Raw genomic sequence first — 20,361 nt, forward strand, 5'->3', positions numbered from 1 at the left:
GCAAAACTGTATTTCTCCCGAACCACTGTTGCAACACCTTGTTGTCACACAATCTTTTTCTTTTTTGCACATCTACTACTAATTTCTACACCTAGTTCGCTATTCAGACCACAACCTGCACTAACTATATTATTGACTCTTTACTACATTTCAGCATATAATATTTCTGTCTATTCATATATATTGTGCTACCATTGTTCAACATCACTATCTAGTCGACACTGTTATTCATGTTTCTACCTCACTACCTAGACAAATATTTGCATTAACTGTATATTGCCTCTTTACTATATTCAGCATTTTGACAGTGTTATTACTGATCCACATCACTAACTTGACTACATCTTGCACTAACTGTATATTGACTTCACTACTTCTCAGCATTCATATACACTATATTTATATATACTGCGTTATAACAGATCACTGGATCCACTTCACTATCTTGCCCACAGTTTAATTAAACTGTATTCTGACTCTTTACTACATCTCAGCAATGTTGTGGATTGTCTATTTCATGTATATTATGTAATCACCATACCACTTTCGCATATCCATCCACTTACACCTCACTTTGTGCCGGCTTGAAATGCCTACTTAATCTGTACCTTTGTAGCCTATTGTATTTTGTTTTCTTGTACTATGTTGAATGTGAAACTATATGTTGTCTTGTACGTTTATGGTTTTCTTGGCCAGGTCGCCGTTGTAAATGAGAATCTGTTCTCAACGGCCTACCTGGTTAAATAAAGGTAAAATAAAAAAATTTAAAAAATCATGTAACAGTATTAGTACAGTATTACAGGTATTTTATCTGCTGAACCGTTAACATTTAGCACAAAAAAAACCCAGATTTAATTTACAAAGCACAACATGGCTACACTTAACGAGCAATTTGTTGTATTTTAGCAAAATACTGAAAGCAGCAGAAATGCAGAACTGAGTAGGCTACATTTTAATAAATGTTTATTTATCACAAGTTATATTATTATCGCGATATTCAACAACGTTAGGGCATATTGCATATTTTCCTCATATCGTGCAGCCCTAATAACTACCCTGAAATTGTGTCAGATGCCGCATAGTGTCGCAATATTTTTATCTCTATCATCTTTTATTCTAATCTGTTTAATTTGTAAATAGTTTTTTCTTTCTAAATTATCTGATAATGTTATGTTGTCATTGTTTTAACCTTAGTTTGACTAGTTTATAACTGAGCATTATTACAGTATGGTATTAATACTTTTACTTCAATAAAAAGGATCTGAATAGTTCTTCCACCACTGTCGTTATATCATAAAACCTTCTCCTTATTTTACAAAGCTGATGTATCTCATCAAAAAAATACTTTAATTAATAATTTGAGGAGTTGGTATGTTGTCGGAGAAACTTCATTTTTCTGTGGTCTGGGGGAGATGTAGGGGTGAAATTGTGGTGGTGGACTGCTGTTACTTGGCACTGAATATTTTAGGTTATTCAGTTAGCTACATACATAGAAACATAGGCATATAGCCTCATCAAAGAACCCCCATAGTACCTACTGTATATTCCTTTTTTACTGGTTTGTTTAAGGGTTCAATTGTTGTATGAGGTATGAACTAATTGTGGCACATTTCATATTTGTGGAAGTCAGTGTAATTCATTGACAGGTCCAAGAAAATCATGCAAATCAATGTGAGTGTGTGTGTGTGTGTGTGTGTGTGTGTGTGTGTGTGTGTGTGTGTGTGTGTGTGTGTGTGTGTGTGTGTGTCTCTTACAACTGGGACGTCTCGGTCCATTATGGCTCTGAGGATTTCCATCCACTGAGTCATCACTGTGTTGTTGATCAGCTGGAGAGGCAGCGAGTACTGCAGGACAACAATAAGCAGCAAAGCTGTCACCACCATCATCATCATCACCACCACCACCATCATCATCACCACCACCACCACCATCATCATCACTTCCGTAGTACATTTTATTATAGGTTTCATATGTATTAATATGAGTTATCTGCAGGCTATTTCTAATGTCCCAGATGAAGGCAACGAGTGGATTTCTGAATCCTGCGGTCACTGGCTTTTTAAACACACACACACGCGCAGACGCACCTGTACGAGAGCGTGGAAGATCTTGAGGATTTGTTTCTGGATGAGGACAGAGAAGATGGTGGCATCGGACAGCAGCTGGCTGATGAGCTGCTGAATCTTGGGCATGAAGATCTGCATGGCTGCCAGCAACGGCTCCCTCTCATCTGCCTTCCTGTACCTGAAGCAATAAGAAATAAAAATACCACAGTATCTCAGACGTAGTCATAGTTTACACCGCCTCACATTCAAAACACTCAGGAGTTGTTTTTGTGCAATCCTGCAATGGTATTTATGCAACTAAATGTGACCGGTCCTCCTAATTACAAGGATGTTTGGATGTGGAGATTGAGGCTTGATTTGTACTAACCCTTAGTGGTTTTTCAAAGCTGATACCGATGCTGATTATTAGTAGTAAATACAACTAATATATCCAATATTTGGAACGGATATGCATTTACAGAGAAAATGAAAATATTTAAGTCAAAATTAAGATTTTGGAATGTTTTTAAATTCATTAACTTCATCACCTATCAGGCAAATAAAACGCTGATACAGATAATCGGCAAAAAACAGGCCCATCATCGGCCAGGGCTAATAATCGGTCTATCCCTAATTTGACTCAAGGTTAGCTTCCTTAAACTGATTCTTTTTGCTGTGTGTGGAAAATAACAGTGGAAGCCTACCAACCAGTCTGAACACTTTTTGTGGAAACATTGCAGGGATTTAAATACTGAGTTCAGAGTTATTCTCTCAGTCTTGTTTCTGTCTAGTCATAAGCCTTATGAAGTTTATCATTGAACCACCCTTCTTTGAAATCTGTAGTCGTAATGTTCAGACAGCGAAGTGGAACCTGAACTGGTTACTCACTCGTATGTTTTGACCAGCTGGTAGAGAGCCAGCAGGCTGCCATACCAGCTGCCGCTGTTCTGAGACTGCAGGTACATGCCAATCTTGTCCACTATGGCGGTCCAGCGGCCGGGGAAGTCATGCTTGATGATGGCTCGCAGACACATGGTCAGCTGGGCGCTACGGACAGTACAAAAACATACAGAGTCATTTATTGTATCAGTCGGTAAGCAACGTTATTCATTCAGTGTCTGTATACTAGGGATGGAACGGTTCAAGAATAAAATCTGAACAGTTTGGTCCGCTAGTCACAGTACGGGGCATGCACTGTATGTATCGTTTGGTTCATTTTAAAGCTATAGGGCGTAGTTTCTGTCACCCCCATGAGGAATTCTAGGGAATGACAACAAAACTGTCGGCGTGTCCACATGATACAAGCGTGATTACGTGACCGCGCACCCCCGTCACCCCTCCCTCCACGCAGTTGCTAGTAACCAAGGAGGACACAGAGGATTAAAAAAAACATGATGGACTCTTCAGAAGAGGTCATTATCTTCGCTCGATTTTCTGCACGTGAAAGTCACCAATCTTCTGAACATAGTCCTACTGAGAGATCCAGAGAGAGTTGTGTGGAGCTGATAGTCTTAATTAGCTTTGTAGCAACTCATCTGGCAATGGCTTGAATGTAACGGACATTCGTTAATATCAAACAGTTACGCCCTAAAGCTTTAACCTCACCGATTTCAGTCAAAAAGATTTTGCAGAAAAAAAAAAACTTTAAATAAGGTATTGGGGAAAAAAAAAAAAAACTGCAGTGAAACAGCAGTTGGCACGGACAAAATGCAGCTGTCAGTCTCTGTCTGTTGATTGGGAGCATTTCGGATTTAGGGTTAGCCGACAATGACAGAAAAAAGTGGCAGCGACTGTGTAAGAGGACTGTGCAACACATGTTGCCTACGCTAACAGCAATACTTCCCAATGGACCTTTTCCACAGCAGACATGTTGACTTGTCATAGTAGGAAAAGCTCAGCTGAAGTTGATAACCTTAACGATGGATCAGTTCCATCAAGAGTCCCAGTAAGATATTTCAGTGAGTCAGCATGCCCAATACCAGGACCTCTCCTAAGTGGAATGCAGCCATCAGTAATGGTTTAATACCAGGGTCTCTCCTAAGTGGAATGCAGCCATCAGTAATGGTTTAATACCAGGACCTCTCCTAAGTGGAATGCAGCCATCAGTAATGGTTTTGAATACACCTGTGCTTTTCCTACTATGACATGTCAACATGTCTGCTGTGAAAACGGTCTATACAACGTGCTTTTACGGACACATCATGCCAATTAGTCTGCTGACAGACAAGGAGGAGAGAGTGGGGTAGAGGAACTCCTTCTTACCGCAGCGTTCAAAAAGCCTATCCATGCAGATTCAGACAGGACAATCCCATCCAGAACTAAAGCATTGGGCAGGTTATAGCGACAGATATGCAGTCGTGGAGGACACAGGGTTTCTGCATTTGATTAAAGTAACATTACTTGAGCCACTCACTAGAATATCTGCCGACATTTGAGTAACACAGTGAATCCCTAACTGTATTTTGAACATGGAAATAGAATGAACAGAGCAGTGTTCAAAGTGTACACTGTGTGTTTGGGTTATGTTGTACTAAATGTGTGTGTTTAATTCTTCTTCAAAACAATCTAGCCATATTCCTTTCATTGTATTTAAAATACTACACTTTAATTTAAGTGGGAAATCTAATATTTTCATTAAGAACCGACATGTTATGGGCTACTGTTGTTTAAATAGGCCCGTGCTGGTATGCTTCATGGCCTTGGTCTATGATGTGTCAATTTTTTGGGGGGGGGGGGCATTTTAGGCCTTTAATTGACAGACAGCTGAAGACGTGAAAGAGGAGAGAGAGGGGGGAGCCAACTGAGCTATCTGGGTGCCCATGATGTGGCCATTTTTTATATAAAAATAAAACAGTAGCATTTTTTGAGTGCACTAATTAGAAAACCTATTCTTTTGATACAGATTTAACAATGAATATGTGTTTATGTTCCTTATGTTCATAGTCTGAATTCTGTTAAGGCAAATAAATGAAAAGCATGTTGATATTGGCAATGCCCCCCCTCTGTACCAAATACGTACTACACTGAACCGAAAAACGTGACAAACCGTGATATGAACCGAACCTTATGCATATCCTTCAGGGTCCAACTGTGGCCTCCATAAAATACATAGGAAAGCTGAAAAACTTTGTCAATTGTCCTTAACATTTTAAAACATGTAGGTGTAAACAGGGACAATAAAAAAAAAAAAGAGTTGCAGAAATTAAGAGACGGAAACAAATTTTTGTGTGTGTGTGTGTGTGTGTGTACCGTATGGACTCTGGACAGCGGATGATGCCTTCCACTATGTGGTCTCTGATCTGCTGCCGGTCGTTCTCGTGGATGTTGAAGGGAAAGACCACCTCGCCCAGAGACGGCTCCCTGTCCTGCCAGTACTGACTCACCATGTTCTTCAAGTAGATGGCCGCTACACACAGGGAGTCCCATACAGACAGCATGTTGAACTTTATCTAGCCAGTTGATCTTCAAATCACTCAATCATGACTTTGTCACTTTTGTCACCCTAGTGTTGCCTTCCTTATGCTCTTTTTTTCTCGAAGTTTTTATTGCTTTTTGGAAGTTTGTGTCTCTCTTTTCTATTTCCGACCTATTCTTGCCTTACTTCCTTCTTTCTCCAAGTTTTTTTCTTTCTCGCCTTTTTTTAAATCAGCATGTAAATGTTTTCCAGGTACAAGGCTGTTGTTTAGTAAATCTATCACTGACATCGCTGTATTGATATCTTTATATAGACTTTTTTTCTACCAAAACTTATTTGCTCTGGTTAGGGGGTACATGGCTTAAAAAAACTGTTCAAAGGGGGAACATTATTGAAAAAAAAGCACAAGAGCACCAAATGTGGATTAACCGACCGCTGAAAGTAATCTCCAATAATAGTGTTTAGGAAATCACTTAGCCTTTTTTTTTTTCTTTTTTTTTTTTTTTTTACAAGCCACTATATTTGTTTCATTCATTTTAAAGAGTCACATCTTTAGTAGGAACCCATGGGCTTGGAGCTGAGAGCGTCAGACAGAGTAGGGAAGTCAGAAATGATAGAAAGTTGGACCAAGACATGGTGGTTTTGGTGTTTTATTGGGATTTGTTGACATTAACAACAATACAGAATAACACCAGACGTATGCTTAAATGAGGTGACAGCAAATGTATCGACGATATTGGATCGCTGAGGATTGGATCAATACATTGATCCAGAAGGATGTATCTTTACACCCGTACATTATACCAACAAAAAAAACTTTCCGCAATGAGATGCAAAGCAACGTTTGAGAGTCCTACCTGCCTGACGAACAGGGAACTCCACCTGCTCCGACACGATGATCTGAAGTAGCGTCGGAGCGAAGTTGATGATCTTGTACGACTGAAACACACAGCAGACTCAGCGTCAAACAACCAGCAGAGGACAGAGGGACAGTTTTTTTGGTTCGGATTAAAAGTCATTAAACCATTTGTGTGTGCATGATGCGACAAAAATACAAATTTCAATGGATTACCTTGTGTGCACAACATAGTTACCTGTGTTGAGGACCTAAAGAGTTACAACATGTAAAATATCAGTCACACGGCTTTTTTTTAAATTATAATAAATGTATAATCTGCATTCATGTAAATGTCCTATCAGAGAACCTGCTGTGTAGACACCGTGTTGGCCGCCACTGACTTACATTACCTTGAGATTGCGTTAGGGCTGTGACGATAACCGCATCACCGCAATACCAGCGGTGACGTGCCACTACCGCGGTCATGACGTCATCACCGCATATTTATTTTTTTTACCTTTAGCTCGCGTAACTTACAGGAGAACAGATATTGTGTGATATGACATATAATGAAAGAAATAATTATTGTGTAGTTACCCTCATCGACTGTCTTCTATCCTACATTCAAGAGTTTATGGAGAGAAAAAAAAACGCAAGTTGCCCGTAACTTCAGCTTTGCACCATGAGGATGGACAGTCCATTGAGCCGAGGTGGACGTGGACACATTAACGTTAGCGCTGCAGTGTTTACCATTGCACATTAGCCTAGCAGCTAACGGAGTTTCTTTCTGCTTATAGCTTAATCCTGACAAAACTGAACGGTTGAATCTCAGCCTGCATGCACGTTTTGTAGCCTAAACAGAGCAGCTTATATTGGTTATCTTAGACGGAGCACTCTGTCTGCTCAGCTGCTAAGACCGCTGTGCTGCGGAGCGTCTGTCCTTGGCATTGTCGGCAAACCTTTTTTTTTCTTTTTACTTTATTGACAATAGAGCTTTCTGAACTGTTTGTGGAATAGATCAACGGAGATGAGAGAAAGCAGAGTGGCCATAAATGACAGCAAAACACAGTAAAGACTCACATTGAGCTGAAATGGAAACACTGTGCTATGGGTTAAGCCGATGTTTATTGGGGGGGGGGGGGTAACGGCCATTCACTTTACCGGCGGTATTGACAACAGATAAAGCCACTGTGTCTTGAGAAGCTCAAGCTTGTTGTTTTATTGTTTACTTTACATCATCTTTGCTATCTCTTTTTCCTCTCGCTTTTCCTCACAGCAGCACTCATACGCTGCTCTCCATTACCGCTTGCTCTCCACACGGGCACTGACGTCAATCACTTAAGGCCCCCTGCCATTCTCGCTCTAATTTACGCTACTCTTGTAAGGGGGTTGCGGTTAACCGCCATACCGCGGTGATATGTTGCTTCGTCACCGCGATAAGAAAAATACTATACCGTCACAGCCCTAGATTGCGTGTCAATTTACGCCGTAGCGAGTAGTATGAAAGGCCGAAAATCCGCGTAGGGAAGTTGGTGGATGGGTCAAACACAGGACTGTCACCCAGGAGACCGGGGATCATGTCCCGCGTGTCACGTTTCCTAAACCTAACCGCTGCTTTCTTCTTTTCCTAAACCCAACCCCGTTCTTCTTTTCCTAAACCCAACTCCGTTCTTCTTTTCCTAAACCCAACTCCGTTCTTCTTTTCCTAAACCCAACCCCATTCTTCTTTTCCTAAACCCAACCCCATTCTTCTTTTCCTAAACCCAACCCCATTCTTCTTTTCCTAAACCCAACCCCATTCTTCTTTTCCTAAACCCAACCCCATTCTTCTTTTCCTAAACCCAACTCCGTTCTTCTTTTCCTAAACCCAATGCAACGTCCCGTTCTGGCGTAAACATACACGCGGATAGCTCCAAATGCAACGTCCCGTTCTTCTGCGTTTACATACACGCTGTTTGCTCATAAAAACGTACAGATAACACGCACCACTTGGCTTTAGAAAGTGCTATGCCAGGCAGACACACAGCATGCTGCTCAGAGCAGCACAGTCCACGGCTCTTCTGCCGACAGCACGGGGTCTCTGTCCCTCTACTCAGCCGACACAGCCACTAAGCTTAATGCAATTGATACGTGATGACGTCACTCACAAATATGCAAATGAGCGTGTGACGTCATCTAACAACTTTTGGAGCTAGTGCTAGCTACTTTAATTGGAAAAGAGTTGGCAACACTGCGGGGACTGCTGAGGACTTATGTTGAGAGTTGGCTATCAGTCGGCTATCGGTCAGAAAAAAATAAATAAAATAAAAATCGAAATTGAAATACCTAGTTGTCGAAGTTGGTACCAGCACTGTTAAGAGGAACTTAAAACATTTTTTCCAAAGTAAAACTATTAATAGTGGGCTAAAACTATTACCGCACAGTAAAAGTCATTACAATTTTTACTTAAAGTGAAAGAGAGGCATTATATCAGCACAACGTACTTACTAAGGTCTGTTCATGGTGGAGCTTTCACCTCTAATATAATGCTGGATAGTTTAATGAATATTAATTTCGTCATATTTTTAATTGTGATATTTTATGAGTAAAATCTGAATCTGCAATGTAACCAGTAACGTTTCTCTGTCAGGTAAATGTAGTAGAAGAAGAAGAAAGAGGTCGCCATTTAAAATTGTGGAGACCAAGAGAGGAACGTGTCTGAACACACTGCCACCAGGACCTCCAAACAGAATCGTATTTCTTATGTACTTGTCCCAAATATGAAGACTTAAGAACCAAATATTTTTCAATAATTTGAAAAATGCATACCAGGCTTCACTACCTACACTGAGGACAAAAAGCTTCCTTTTTTATTAGGGGAAGATAAAAGCACGGCATGGCTAGCAGATAAATCAGTCTTCTCCTGCCATGATACCAGGCAAAATAAGTAGAAAATTGTGTAGATTATCATTATTCTTCTTCTTTTGTGTGTTTTTTTTCCTCTCTTTTTTTGTAAATATTGTTTCAACATACCCTTTGAGGAACATTCACAGAATTTGTTAATTTGCATCATAATTCTGTTAACTTGTTTTATTATATCAGATGTATTTACTCGTTTATGTATGTTTGTTCTTATGCTTTGGCAACACAGATTATTGATTTTGTCATGGCAATAAAGCAAACAAATTGAAAATTGTAGTAGTATAATGTTTTCCTCTGAAACAGAAGTACACAGTCAGTAGTATACAGTTGAGTTGCTTTGGGGTCCTTCTGTAAGTTATTTCGGGGTACAATGGTGCTGGAGAAAGCTGCAAGAAGCAATACCCCAGGCCACGCAACGGGGCCGTAGCAAACAGGCCCGTTTTGAACCTAATCTCTAACCTCTCATTTGAAAGGGAGATGGCATTAAATTTGGATTGTTTACAGATGTCAAACTTACAGAACCATATTGCTGCCATGCCAGAAAAACAAATCAAATTAGGTAATCAATCGCGATATCACTCCGTGCGATTTCATAAGCGCAATAATTGTGTGATTTAGGCTAAGGAAACAAAAAGGTGTGGGGTGTGCGTGACACTCTAGTCCCTGTGTGCACTGCAGTCTCCACGTTGTAACACCCTTCACTCTACCAACAGTATTAAGAACAGATGTCAATTTTATTACACGGAAACCCAAAGCGCTTTACAATTAGAACAAAGCATGAGAAATAGAAATAAACACACACACACACACCCACCCCCCACACACACACACACACACACACACACACACACCACACACACACACACACACACACACACACACACACACACACACACACACACACACACACACACACACACAACAAATGCCTGAGAAAATAAGGTTTTGAATGTGGACACAGTTGTGATGGACCTCAGGTCATCAGGCAGCTTGTTCCAGAGACCACAGTAACTGAAGGCCCCCTCACCTGCCTTAGATCTAATTCTTTGTACAGCTACAGGAGAAGGCCTCTGCCTGATGGGGTTGTGATCAGTGAGCAAGTCAGAGATGTACTGAGGAGATAAACCATTCAGTGCTTTACAGACTATAAGCAGGATTTTGAAAGTGATTCTGTATTGTACCGGGAGCCAATGAAGTGATACGAGTACCTGAGTAATGTGTTCAGATGTACGTGTAGGCTACAGCTGATGGCGACTACATCATAACGGTTTCCACAACCCGGTCTCACGGCAGTTCGTGTTAATGTCCACGTTATTCTTAATCTATTGATACGTGTTCACGGAGACGTTTTTCTCGTTTTTTACGTGTAACTGTCACGTTATATTTTACGTGTAACTGTCACGTTATTTTTTACGTGTAAATGTCACATTATTTTCTCGGGGAAAGGACGCCGGGAGGCGGCCGAAAAGGTCGCTCCATAAGCCGGGAGGCGCCCGCGAGGCGGCCCGTTGGGGACCCGCCGGGAGGCGGCCGAAAAGGATGCTCCATAAGCCGGGAGGCGGCCTGCTGGGGACGCCCCACAATAACGGGACGGCGGAGGTTGGGTTTAGGAAAAAACTTACGGGGAAAGGGCGCCTTAAATGCCGGAGAAAGGGCGCCTTAAACGCCGGTAACACGCGGGACAAAACGCCACACGCAGGGACGCCATCCCCGGGAAACAAAGCGTCGCAAACGGGACGCGATCCCCGCTCGCCCGGGTGAAAGTCCTGTGTTGTTTGACCCGTCCACCACCCCTGCCAATCTCCCTACGCGGATTTTCGGCTTTTTAGATTACTCCCTACAATTTCGTGCTGTGGCCACGAAATATGCTTCCCATTGAAATACATTAGTTCACATTTTCGTGTTGTCCACCACGTAAAAAACGACAAAAACGTCTCCGTGAACACGTATCAATAGATTCAAATAACGTCACATCCCGCAAAACAGAGCAAAAGCAGAAAACACATATTACTTCTTTACAAATGAAATAAATATCAGACTGTGACTTCTGATATGCATTCTTTTTAGAAAACAATTAGTTTTTAGAAATGTCTCATGATAAATTGTCTCTCTCTAGAAGTGTATTACTCAACTTTTGTTTTTGTTGAAGAAATGAAAATCGCAATACAAATCAAATTGGCACCCATTTATCATGAAAGAATCGAAGCATCAAAAGCATATCATCCCAGATAGATAGATAGATAGATAGTCTGGGTACATAATTCAGCAGCCGAGCTCTATAAAGTGTTGTGTGAACTCTAGTGTTGACGTGAGAAAGTTTGGATAGCCACCATAGCTCCTGATGGGTCGTGATGGCTGTCAGACCTGATTCCTATTGTTCGTCGACGCAGCTTCCTGAATGAGAGTGTGTGTGTGTGTGTGTGTGTGTGTGTCAACAGTCTGTGTGTGGGGAGAACTACAATCTGTGCTGGGGAACAGTTATCCCAGGCCTGATATAAACCCCCTTAAAGCAGGGTTAAAGAATCACCAGGCCACAGCCGAGCTCGATCACCAAAACTCGGCCTTCCATCCTCCAAACGCTGGCATCATGTCCATACCAACACGGTCCGCTCTCTAATGCAATGTCCCTCTGAAAAAACTAAACAAAAACCAACCGACTACTTTAGCTCACGCACCTGATTGAGTTCATTCTCCGCCGCTATCCTCAAATTAGGGTCGATAGTCCCCTTCAGAGCCTGGATTATGCGGTTAGGATCCATATGTGTTCAATTCCACGGTTCCTTCTGTGTTTTTAGTATCACATACATGTAGCTTACCTTTCTGCCTTATATTTAAGCTAGCGTTAAGCATTCACCGTGGCCCAAACAGGGTCAAACCTCCGAGTTACATATACAAGTCCCGGTCACTGTACATTCAAAATAAATGGCTCATCAGCGGAAGACTCAAAATGTCTTTTAAACAGCCGTGGTGCGTTTATTCTGAAGGCAGAATCGCTTTTCTTTCTGTAAAACTCTGGCTAGCTTGACAGAGAACGATGGCCCTGCCCCGTTTTACCGGCAACCAGTGGACGTAAACAGACAATTTACGGGCTTCCTCCTCTTCTCTGTCATGGTGGTTCGTTAGGACGGGGACCTATGGTTGGGACTTTTGCTGCCACCCTGAGTGCTGGCGCTGTTGTTGCCAGACACTAGCCAGGAATTAGTGTTAACGGCTGATGGCAACCAGCGTATAACGTGCATGATTGCCGGCGCCACCTTCAGTTTTGGAGTGTGTTCCAGAGATTAGCTAGATCATATCAGCTAATCCTGTTTCTATGAGGATTTTATGAATACAAAAAATGCACTGGTTGCTCCAGTTGACAGGTTTATTCATGTTTTCAGTAAGAAAGTATGAGTCCAGCCTTTTTTTGTTGTTGATCTTCTTGCATCCTTGCCTTTCTTGTTCACTATTAGACTGATGACCTGTGGCGTTGTATTTGTGCCCCATTCCTGATCGATTAATTGTATATTTTGAGCACGGAGAAATATATTTTGCAAGCACAAACATTACATTTTGATGATAAATCATAGGCTAAACAAGCAAAAAATAATTCCGTTTGAGCAAAAAAAAAAAATCTATTCTGTGCTCAATAATTTTATTTGCATGTTTGCTACTATCCATATTAAGGTGCTGACACATTAACCCAATAATCGTCCGTCGGACAGTCTGGCGAGGTTGGTGACTCGAGTCTGTTCTGTGTGTTCCCTGCCGTCGTCCATCTGGGGGGCTGTCGGCGTTCATTTTGGCTGACCTGACGTGTTCAGTCGGAGACACGGCAGTCGGGACTCACCCAGAAATGGCGAGCAGAATGAGCATGACTAGAGTCTCTCAAAATCTGACGAAAATCTTTTAAACTGACCTTTGTTGATCTGAAATGAAGACAGATTCAGCAACTGCATGGCCTATTTCTCGCTTAAAATGTTTTCAGAAACATGTTTCAGTTAACTATTTTAGTAATATGAGATTGTATTCTGAACGAGCCGCCATGACAGTCCAGAGGTGTCAAGTAACGAAGTACAAATACTTTGTTACCTTACTTAAGTAGAAATTTTGGGTAGGCCCCTATCTATACTTTACTGGAGTAATTATTTTTCAACAGACTTTTTACTTCTACTCCTTACATTTTCACGCAATTATCTGTACTTTCTACTCCGTACATTTTAAAAATAGCCTCGTACTCCTATTTCAGTTCGGCTTGTTTCATTCCGGCTTGTCATCGTTGTCTGAAAAACACAGACTCAGCCTGAAATAAGTCATTGTTATAAGTGTGTAGGATACTGGATAAATGCTATGGCAACATTAACGACGCATATGCTGCCAGAATTAAACCCCCCCTTTCAAATTCGGATCACAATACCATCCACTTGATCCCTACCTTTAAGTGTGCTATTAAAAAAAATAAACCTGTTTCAAAAACTGTTAGTGTGTGGCAGGATGATAGCAAGGAGACGTTGAGTGGCTGTTTTCTGGCCACAGATTGGGATGTTTTCTATCAGGACAACAGTATTGACAATATGCGGGAACGATAACAGGGTACATTCATTTCTGTGTTGATACTGTTGTGCCAAAAAGACGATCACAATACATCCCAACAACAAAGATTACATCACACCTGAAATTAAACATTTGATCAGGAGGAAAAAGCAAGCATTCCGGAACAATGATTTAATGGAGCTGAGATCTATCCAAAAAGACCTGAGGGGGAAACTTAAGAAGGCTCGGAGGAACACAGCACACGAAGTTAGGGGAAGCCTTTTCAACAAATAATTCTAAAAAACTTTGGGACACTGTGAAAGAAATGACTAACATGAACTCTGGAAAGAAGGAACTGAATGTGTGGAATGATTTGGACAAGGCTAATGATCTTAATATTTTTTATAAACGTTTTGACCTAGATTATGAAACCAATGTGACCTGCTGCAGAGACTTGTCTACCTCCTTACCATGTGACCTAATACAGGACAGAATAATAATTAACCCTAATGCTGTTACCACAGTTTTTAAAAAGTTGAACAGAAATAAGGCCAGCGGGCCCGATGGCATTTCATCTTTTATTCTGAAAACATTTGCGGATGAGCTGACTCCGGCTTGGAGCCCTCTATTTCAACTCTCTGTCGATACATGTACCATCCCTACTATTTGGAAGACATCTGTTCTGATTCCCGTGCCTAAAAAACCTTGTCCACAGCATAATAATGATTATAGACCAGTTGCGCTAACATCAATAGTTATGAAATCATTAGAACGTATAATGGTCGGTAAATTAAGGAGCGAGGTACAGCATCTTTTGGACCCCTACCAGTTTGCTTATAATAATGGCAGGGGTACTGACGATGCCTTACTTACAACTGTACACTCTATCTTAAAGCACCTTGAAAATCCATCAGCTTATGTTCGATTATTATTTATGGACTTCAGCTCTGCATTTAATTGTATTCCCCCTCAGACACTGTTGTGTAAATTACAACAGATGGAGGTGAACCCCTTCATCATTAGATGGTATGGTTCTTTTCTGACAGACAGGAAGCAGCAGGTTAAAGTTAACTCTATTCTTTCTGATACTCTGAACATAAGTACAGGTGCCCCTCAAGGCTGTGTAAGCTCTCCTTTACTTTTTATAATATACACAAATGACTGCAGAAACATAAATAGAAATAACCACATTATTACATTTTCAGATGATACGGCCATACTTAGTCTACTTACAAAAGACTCAGATATTGATATCTATAAACAGGAGATAGAGGAGGTAGTGAAGTGGTGCAACAGGCATAACTTGACACTTAATGTAAATAAAACCAAAGAAATGATTTTTGACCCCAGGTCTATAGGAGATCATAGTACACTTCAAATTGAAGGTGTACTTGTTGAGCAGGTAACAACATATAAGTATTTAGGCATACAATTAGACTGTCAGTTACAGTGGTCCCATCAAGTGGGAGTATGTTTGCTCTAAGATATGTCAGCGTCTGTATTTTTAAGACGATTTAGAGTTCATGGAGTGGACAAAGAGATCATGATACTGTTTTACAAGGCAGCCATTGAATCTATTGTTCGTTATGGTATGATGGCTTGGTTCGGTAACCTGTCCGTTAAACTAAAAATCACAGCTACAAAAATTGATAATAAGGGCTGGCAAAATAATTGGCCAAATGCCACCAACTCCTCTTCAGGAGCTTTTTGAGGAGGCGGTGAGGAAACAGGGTCTCAAAGTCATCAACGACCCAAATCATGTCCTGTATAGTCAGTTTGAGCTGATGCCTTCAGGCAGAAGGTACAGGTTACCAAACTGTAAGCTTAACAGGTACAAATTTTCATTTGTGCCGCTTGCAATCAAATTAATGAATAATAACAGATAGAGTGTGTATGTCTGTGTTGTGTGTGTGTCTGCGTCTGTTGGCTGCAGTGATTTATGTATGACTATTACTATATAAGACTTGGTACTGAACATCGAGGTTATAGGATGTGCAATGATAGGGTACTGTTGCATAATTTGCTGTTATATTTGACATGGTATTATGCAATGGGGCAGTGTGCAATATAGAAGTTATTCACCACAGTATGAGTTAACGGGAAATGTGCAATCATTATCTAAACATTTGTGTAATTCAAGGGGGAGGCTGTGTTGTTGGGGGGGGGGGGTTGTTTGTTCGTGTGTTATTCGTTGTTTATTGAAGCATGAGGAAATGTGTGACTATGTTGTAAGTTGGTTAACTGTATGTTTATTGTGTGTTATGCGTGATGTGTCGCCATTTTGTTCTCTCGAGTGCCCAAGACAAATTTCTCCTATGGGAGACAATAAAGGCTTATCTTATCTTATCTTATCTTATAAGTGATTGTTACATTTTTAATAAATCATTTAATTTTTACCCTGTGGCCTTAGCAATATACAAGCCGTTCTTTAATGTCGCCCTGTGCTCCTTTTTTTTTTTAGATCAACTTTTTATTGTTTTATATTTTTGAACAGACAGATACAATTGAACAAGGTGCTTCTTTTTTAAATGGTGAGAGAAAGAAAGAGATGTCACATTTTTCAGCCCTTCTGAGAATGCAGGTATGATTTTAATATAACATAGTCAATATGGCCTTTAGAAAAATGTTTTTTTGTGGAGGTGGGGTAGTGCACTATTAGGCCCCTGTGGGGCGGGTTAAGCTTTTGTCCTTAATGGCATTTTTTTCCCCTTACATTACTTTTACTTTTATACTTTAAGTAGTTTTGAAACAAGTACTTTTACTTGAGTAAAAAGCTTGAGTTGATACTTCAACTTCTACAGAAGTCTTTTCAAATCCTAGTATCTATACTTCTACTTGAGTAATGAATGTGAATACTTTTGACACCTGTGTGACAGTCTGGCTTTGAATTTCCGGAGAAAACAAACCCACGTGACGCGTTCGTCCAATCAGTTGCCGGTTTTCATTTTTTGGGCAAGAATACAGATTAGCGCCGCCTGCTGTTATGGAGACGTATTACGTCTTGTCTCTTCAGTTTGTCCTGAGGCACTTTTTGGACCAACTTGGGGACACTGATCTGGCTTTTCTGCCGACGGTAGGCCATCTGGTTGGTGTGTAACCGCCTTTAAAGGGTAACTACCGTTTTTTTCAACCTGGAAGAAAGAACGTTGCAGTCGGCACGAAAAAAAAAAAAAAAACCCCTTTTCCCCCAAAACATTTCTGACCACTCACAGGCTCAGATTAATATTCTAAGTGTCTGATAACATTATAGAAAGGATCCCTTCAGAGATAGACCTTTAAACCTCTTTGAGACCTTTCTGTTTAACCAGAAACAGCTCTGAGGTCGCTAGCGCTAAACCCACCAGACTCCATTTAATAAAACAATACTTTTAGCGTGTATAGAGCAAACATATTTTCACATGTAAATCGGTAAACTATGTGTTTATTTCAACCAAAACTAGAGTTGTGATGGTTGGAAAAGTGGAATGACGACCCAAAAAGGCTTTTTATAGTTTTATTTTGTTTCTGTCGATGTTGAATGAAGTGTATTTTATGATGCTAAAATTACTGTTTTATTACATGGAGTCTGGTGGGTTTAGCGAACGCAATTTCACAGATGTTTTGCTGCAGCGATCATGGAATCGGAATGCCATTTTATTCAACATTAAATAATAAATATATAAATTATAAATATGCTTATGAAACAGGGACAAGGACTGCAGATTAGCCATATGATGTAACATATGTATTGTCCCTGACAAACTGATAAAATTAAAAAATATGTCCTGAAATAAATAAAAGAGGCAATAAATAAATAAATCAATGTAAATATACATACATAAATTGGATAATATAGCCTATAATATTTATTTATTTCAGGGGACTTTAATTTCATAAGTAGCCTACACATTTGTTTTATTTCAGGGTACTTTATTTCATTAGTCCACATGTATTTATTTCAAGGGGACCTTTTCAAAATTTCCTTCAAACGTGTCTGTTTAGAGCGAGAAGTGTTGCTGCTATTTGCTTTCTCCAGAACCATTGTACCCCAAAATAACTTTGAGAAGGCCCCCAAAGCAACCCAACTGTATACTACTGACTTACTGTGTACTATTACTTCAAAGGGAAACATTATACTACTACATTTACCTGAGAAATGTTGCTGGTTATGTTGCAGATTCAGATTTGACTCACAAAATATCAGAATTAAAATGTATGATGCATTATTATTATTCATTAAAATATTCAGCATTTTATTAGAGTTGAAAGCTCCACCTTGACTAGACATTAAATGTATGTAATTGTGCTGATATAATGCCTCTCTTTTCTTTTAAAGTAAACATGTGAATGCAGGACCTGTACTGTGCTTTTACTAGTTTTACTTTTAACAGTTAATAGTTTTACTTTAGAAAGAAACGTTTTGAGTACTTCTTCTACCACTGCCAATACCAACATTCCCAGTAAGAGAAATGGTGAAAAGTAAAGCCAAGCGCCATTTGCCTAGGGCCCCTAAATCACCAACTCCGCCCCTGAAAAACACACCCAGGTTACAGCTACTCAGGGTCAGAAAGATACTTCAGCTTTGCCAACTCTTTTCCAATTAAAATACTAGCTCTATAGCTAGCACTAGCTCCAAAAGCCTCTAAAAGCCATCAGATCATACACTCATTGTCATATTGGTCACATCATCATTTGCATTAAAACTTGGTGGCTGGGTCAGGTGATTGCCTGATGCCCCCGGTGCGAGAGGAGAGGGAGACCCTGTGCTGTAGAGCTCAACAGTGTGGTCCCGGAAGTGAAAATCCCATTCATTTTCTCTATAAGGATTTAGATTATCAGCCATAATGTCTAAACCATACCAATACCATACCATACCAAGGTAGACTGACCACGAGCTCAGAGGATGTGAAACAAAGGTTTCTACACCTGTAGAAGCTTGAAGTTTTTATAAAATTAGTCTATATCCTTGACGTTCCACTTCCGGGATTGTTCCGTTGCCAACGGAAATTTCGCTGGATTTCCCTGATTTAGGATGGATATATGTTGCCTTGGGCTTCCTTTGTGTTCTAAATTCTAAACTCTGGTGGATTTGTGAGGACTATGGTTAACTGCTCCTCAGATCTCTGCAGGGTAAATCCAGACAGCTAGCTAGACTATCTGTCCAATCGGAGTTTTCTGTTGCACAACTAAAACTACTTTTGAACGTACACGTTCCACCAAAACAAGTTCCTTCCTGAGACTATTTAGCAGAGGCACCGTGGTTCTGTCCGGCGCTTAGCTCCGCCCAAGACGATTGTGATTGGTTTAAAGAAATGCCAATAAACCAGAGCACGTTTTTCTCCCATCCTGGAATGATGTGTGGACTAGCCAGACCCTCCTCCGCAGCCTGTGGAGGAAGGTCTGGCAAAGCAAGACTAAGATAAAATCAAACTTGTTTTAAGATAAACATGTTTTATTCGTGACCTTATGGATAAATACTACCCACAATCCTAAGCATAACAGTGACGTCTCTGATTGGTGGAACTCGCTGTTACCATGGAAATGTTTACCACACACACACACAAACACTCAAACAGGTAGAGATAAATTATATACAAAGTCTTGTATCTTTGCCTTTTTTGTGCCTTTTTAAAATTGTTATTTTGCGTCAAATCAAATGTTATCTGGTCACGATTCATCTCATAGCTGGTTGGCTCAAACTTTCAGAGCCGTTAAAAAACTGTTGAGCTCGCTTTTGATGGCCTGAAGTTGCAAAATAGTTTTTGCTAGTTGCTTTTTACAAATAAAACTTGCTAAGAGGGTCTGAAATAAGGCATGGATACCCGAATCGAGGCCGACGGGTCGGGTTCGGACAGATATTTAGAAATTATGGTCGGGGTCGGGTCGGGCTCGGTCACATCAGCGCGATAAGTATGGAGTTAGAATCATGCCAAAACCTCACACACACACAAAACGTGCTTTACTCACGCCCAACGATTCACAAACAAACTCAGTGTGGTTTGCAAATACAAAACATCATTCACAAACTAATGCATTTTGTTCTGCAAATAAGAAACCTACCTATCAAACAAATACAGTATGTTTTACACATACAAAGAAACTTATTTCTTCAATGACAAAAAATATCCTGCAAGTACAAACTAAAATCTTTCAAGTACAAAAAACAAATCCTACAAGTACAAAACAAATTCTACAAGTATGAAAAACTGTCACGTGACTTTTGGCACTAATTTTCCGCCTTGCTGATCCACACACAAATGCCCTCAGATCCACACACAAATGCAGGTACATTTTCTAACAAATGTCCTGTAATTTGCACTCCACAACAGCAGGTGGCGCTGTTAAGTCAATTTAAGCCTGCCAGGACCATAGATATATACACGCGGATTTTTTTAAACGTTATTACGGTGCATAACTTACTGGAACAAAGCTGAGCAACGTGTTGTTGCTGGTGACAAAACCACAGATTATATATATGTATATTGAAGCGATACTGGCGTTAAAGACCCGCTGATCGTTGTCTGATTCTCTGAAATGATTTCTGGCGTTGCGTTGTGGGAAATCGGCTTTGCATGCGCCCAACTCTGATCATATCTGTTCTGTCTTACAGCATACTGTAAGTTCACCAGTAATAAGACCAAAATAATATTTAAATAAAGAAATGCATACTA

At 40.4% G+C, this 20,361-nt stretch overlaps 1 protein-coding gene across 1 annotated transcript in view; it reads right to left on the reverse strand.

Moving 5' to 3' along the window:
- Positions 1 to 12,308, reverse strand: part of ipo8 (importin 8) — a 48,613-nt gene extending 36,305 nt beyond the window's left edge. Inside the window, exons 1-6 of the mRNA XM_039791034.1 lie at positions 11,875 to 12,308; positions 6,318 to 6,399; positions 5,295 to 5,451; positions 2,934 to 3,092; positions 2,088 to 2,244; positions 1,755 to 1,844 (exon numbers count right to left, since the gene is read on the reverse strand). Of these exons, the coding sequence (XP_039646968.1) occupies positions 1,755 to 1,844; positions 2,088 to 2,244; positions 2,934 to 3,092; positions 5,295 to 5,451; positions 6,318 to 6,399; positions 11,875 to 11,958 (729 nt within the window). The 5' untranslated portion in view covers positions 11,959 to 12,308. The remainder of the gene's footprint in view (positions 1 to 1,754; positions 1,845 to 2,087; positions 2,245 to 2,933; positions 3,093 to 5,294; positions 5,452 to 6,317; positions 6,400 to 11,874) is intronic.
- Positions 12,309 to 20,361: the final 8,053 nt, after the last annotated feature.

The sequence above is a fragment of the Perca fluviatilis genome, chromosome 23, assembly GCF_010015445.1.
Source record: "Perca fluviatilis chromosome 23, GENO_Pfluv_1.0, whole genome shotgun sequence".
NCBI lineage: Eukaryota > Metazoa > Chordata > Actinopteri > Perciformes > Percidae > Perca > Perca fluviatilis.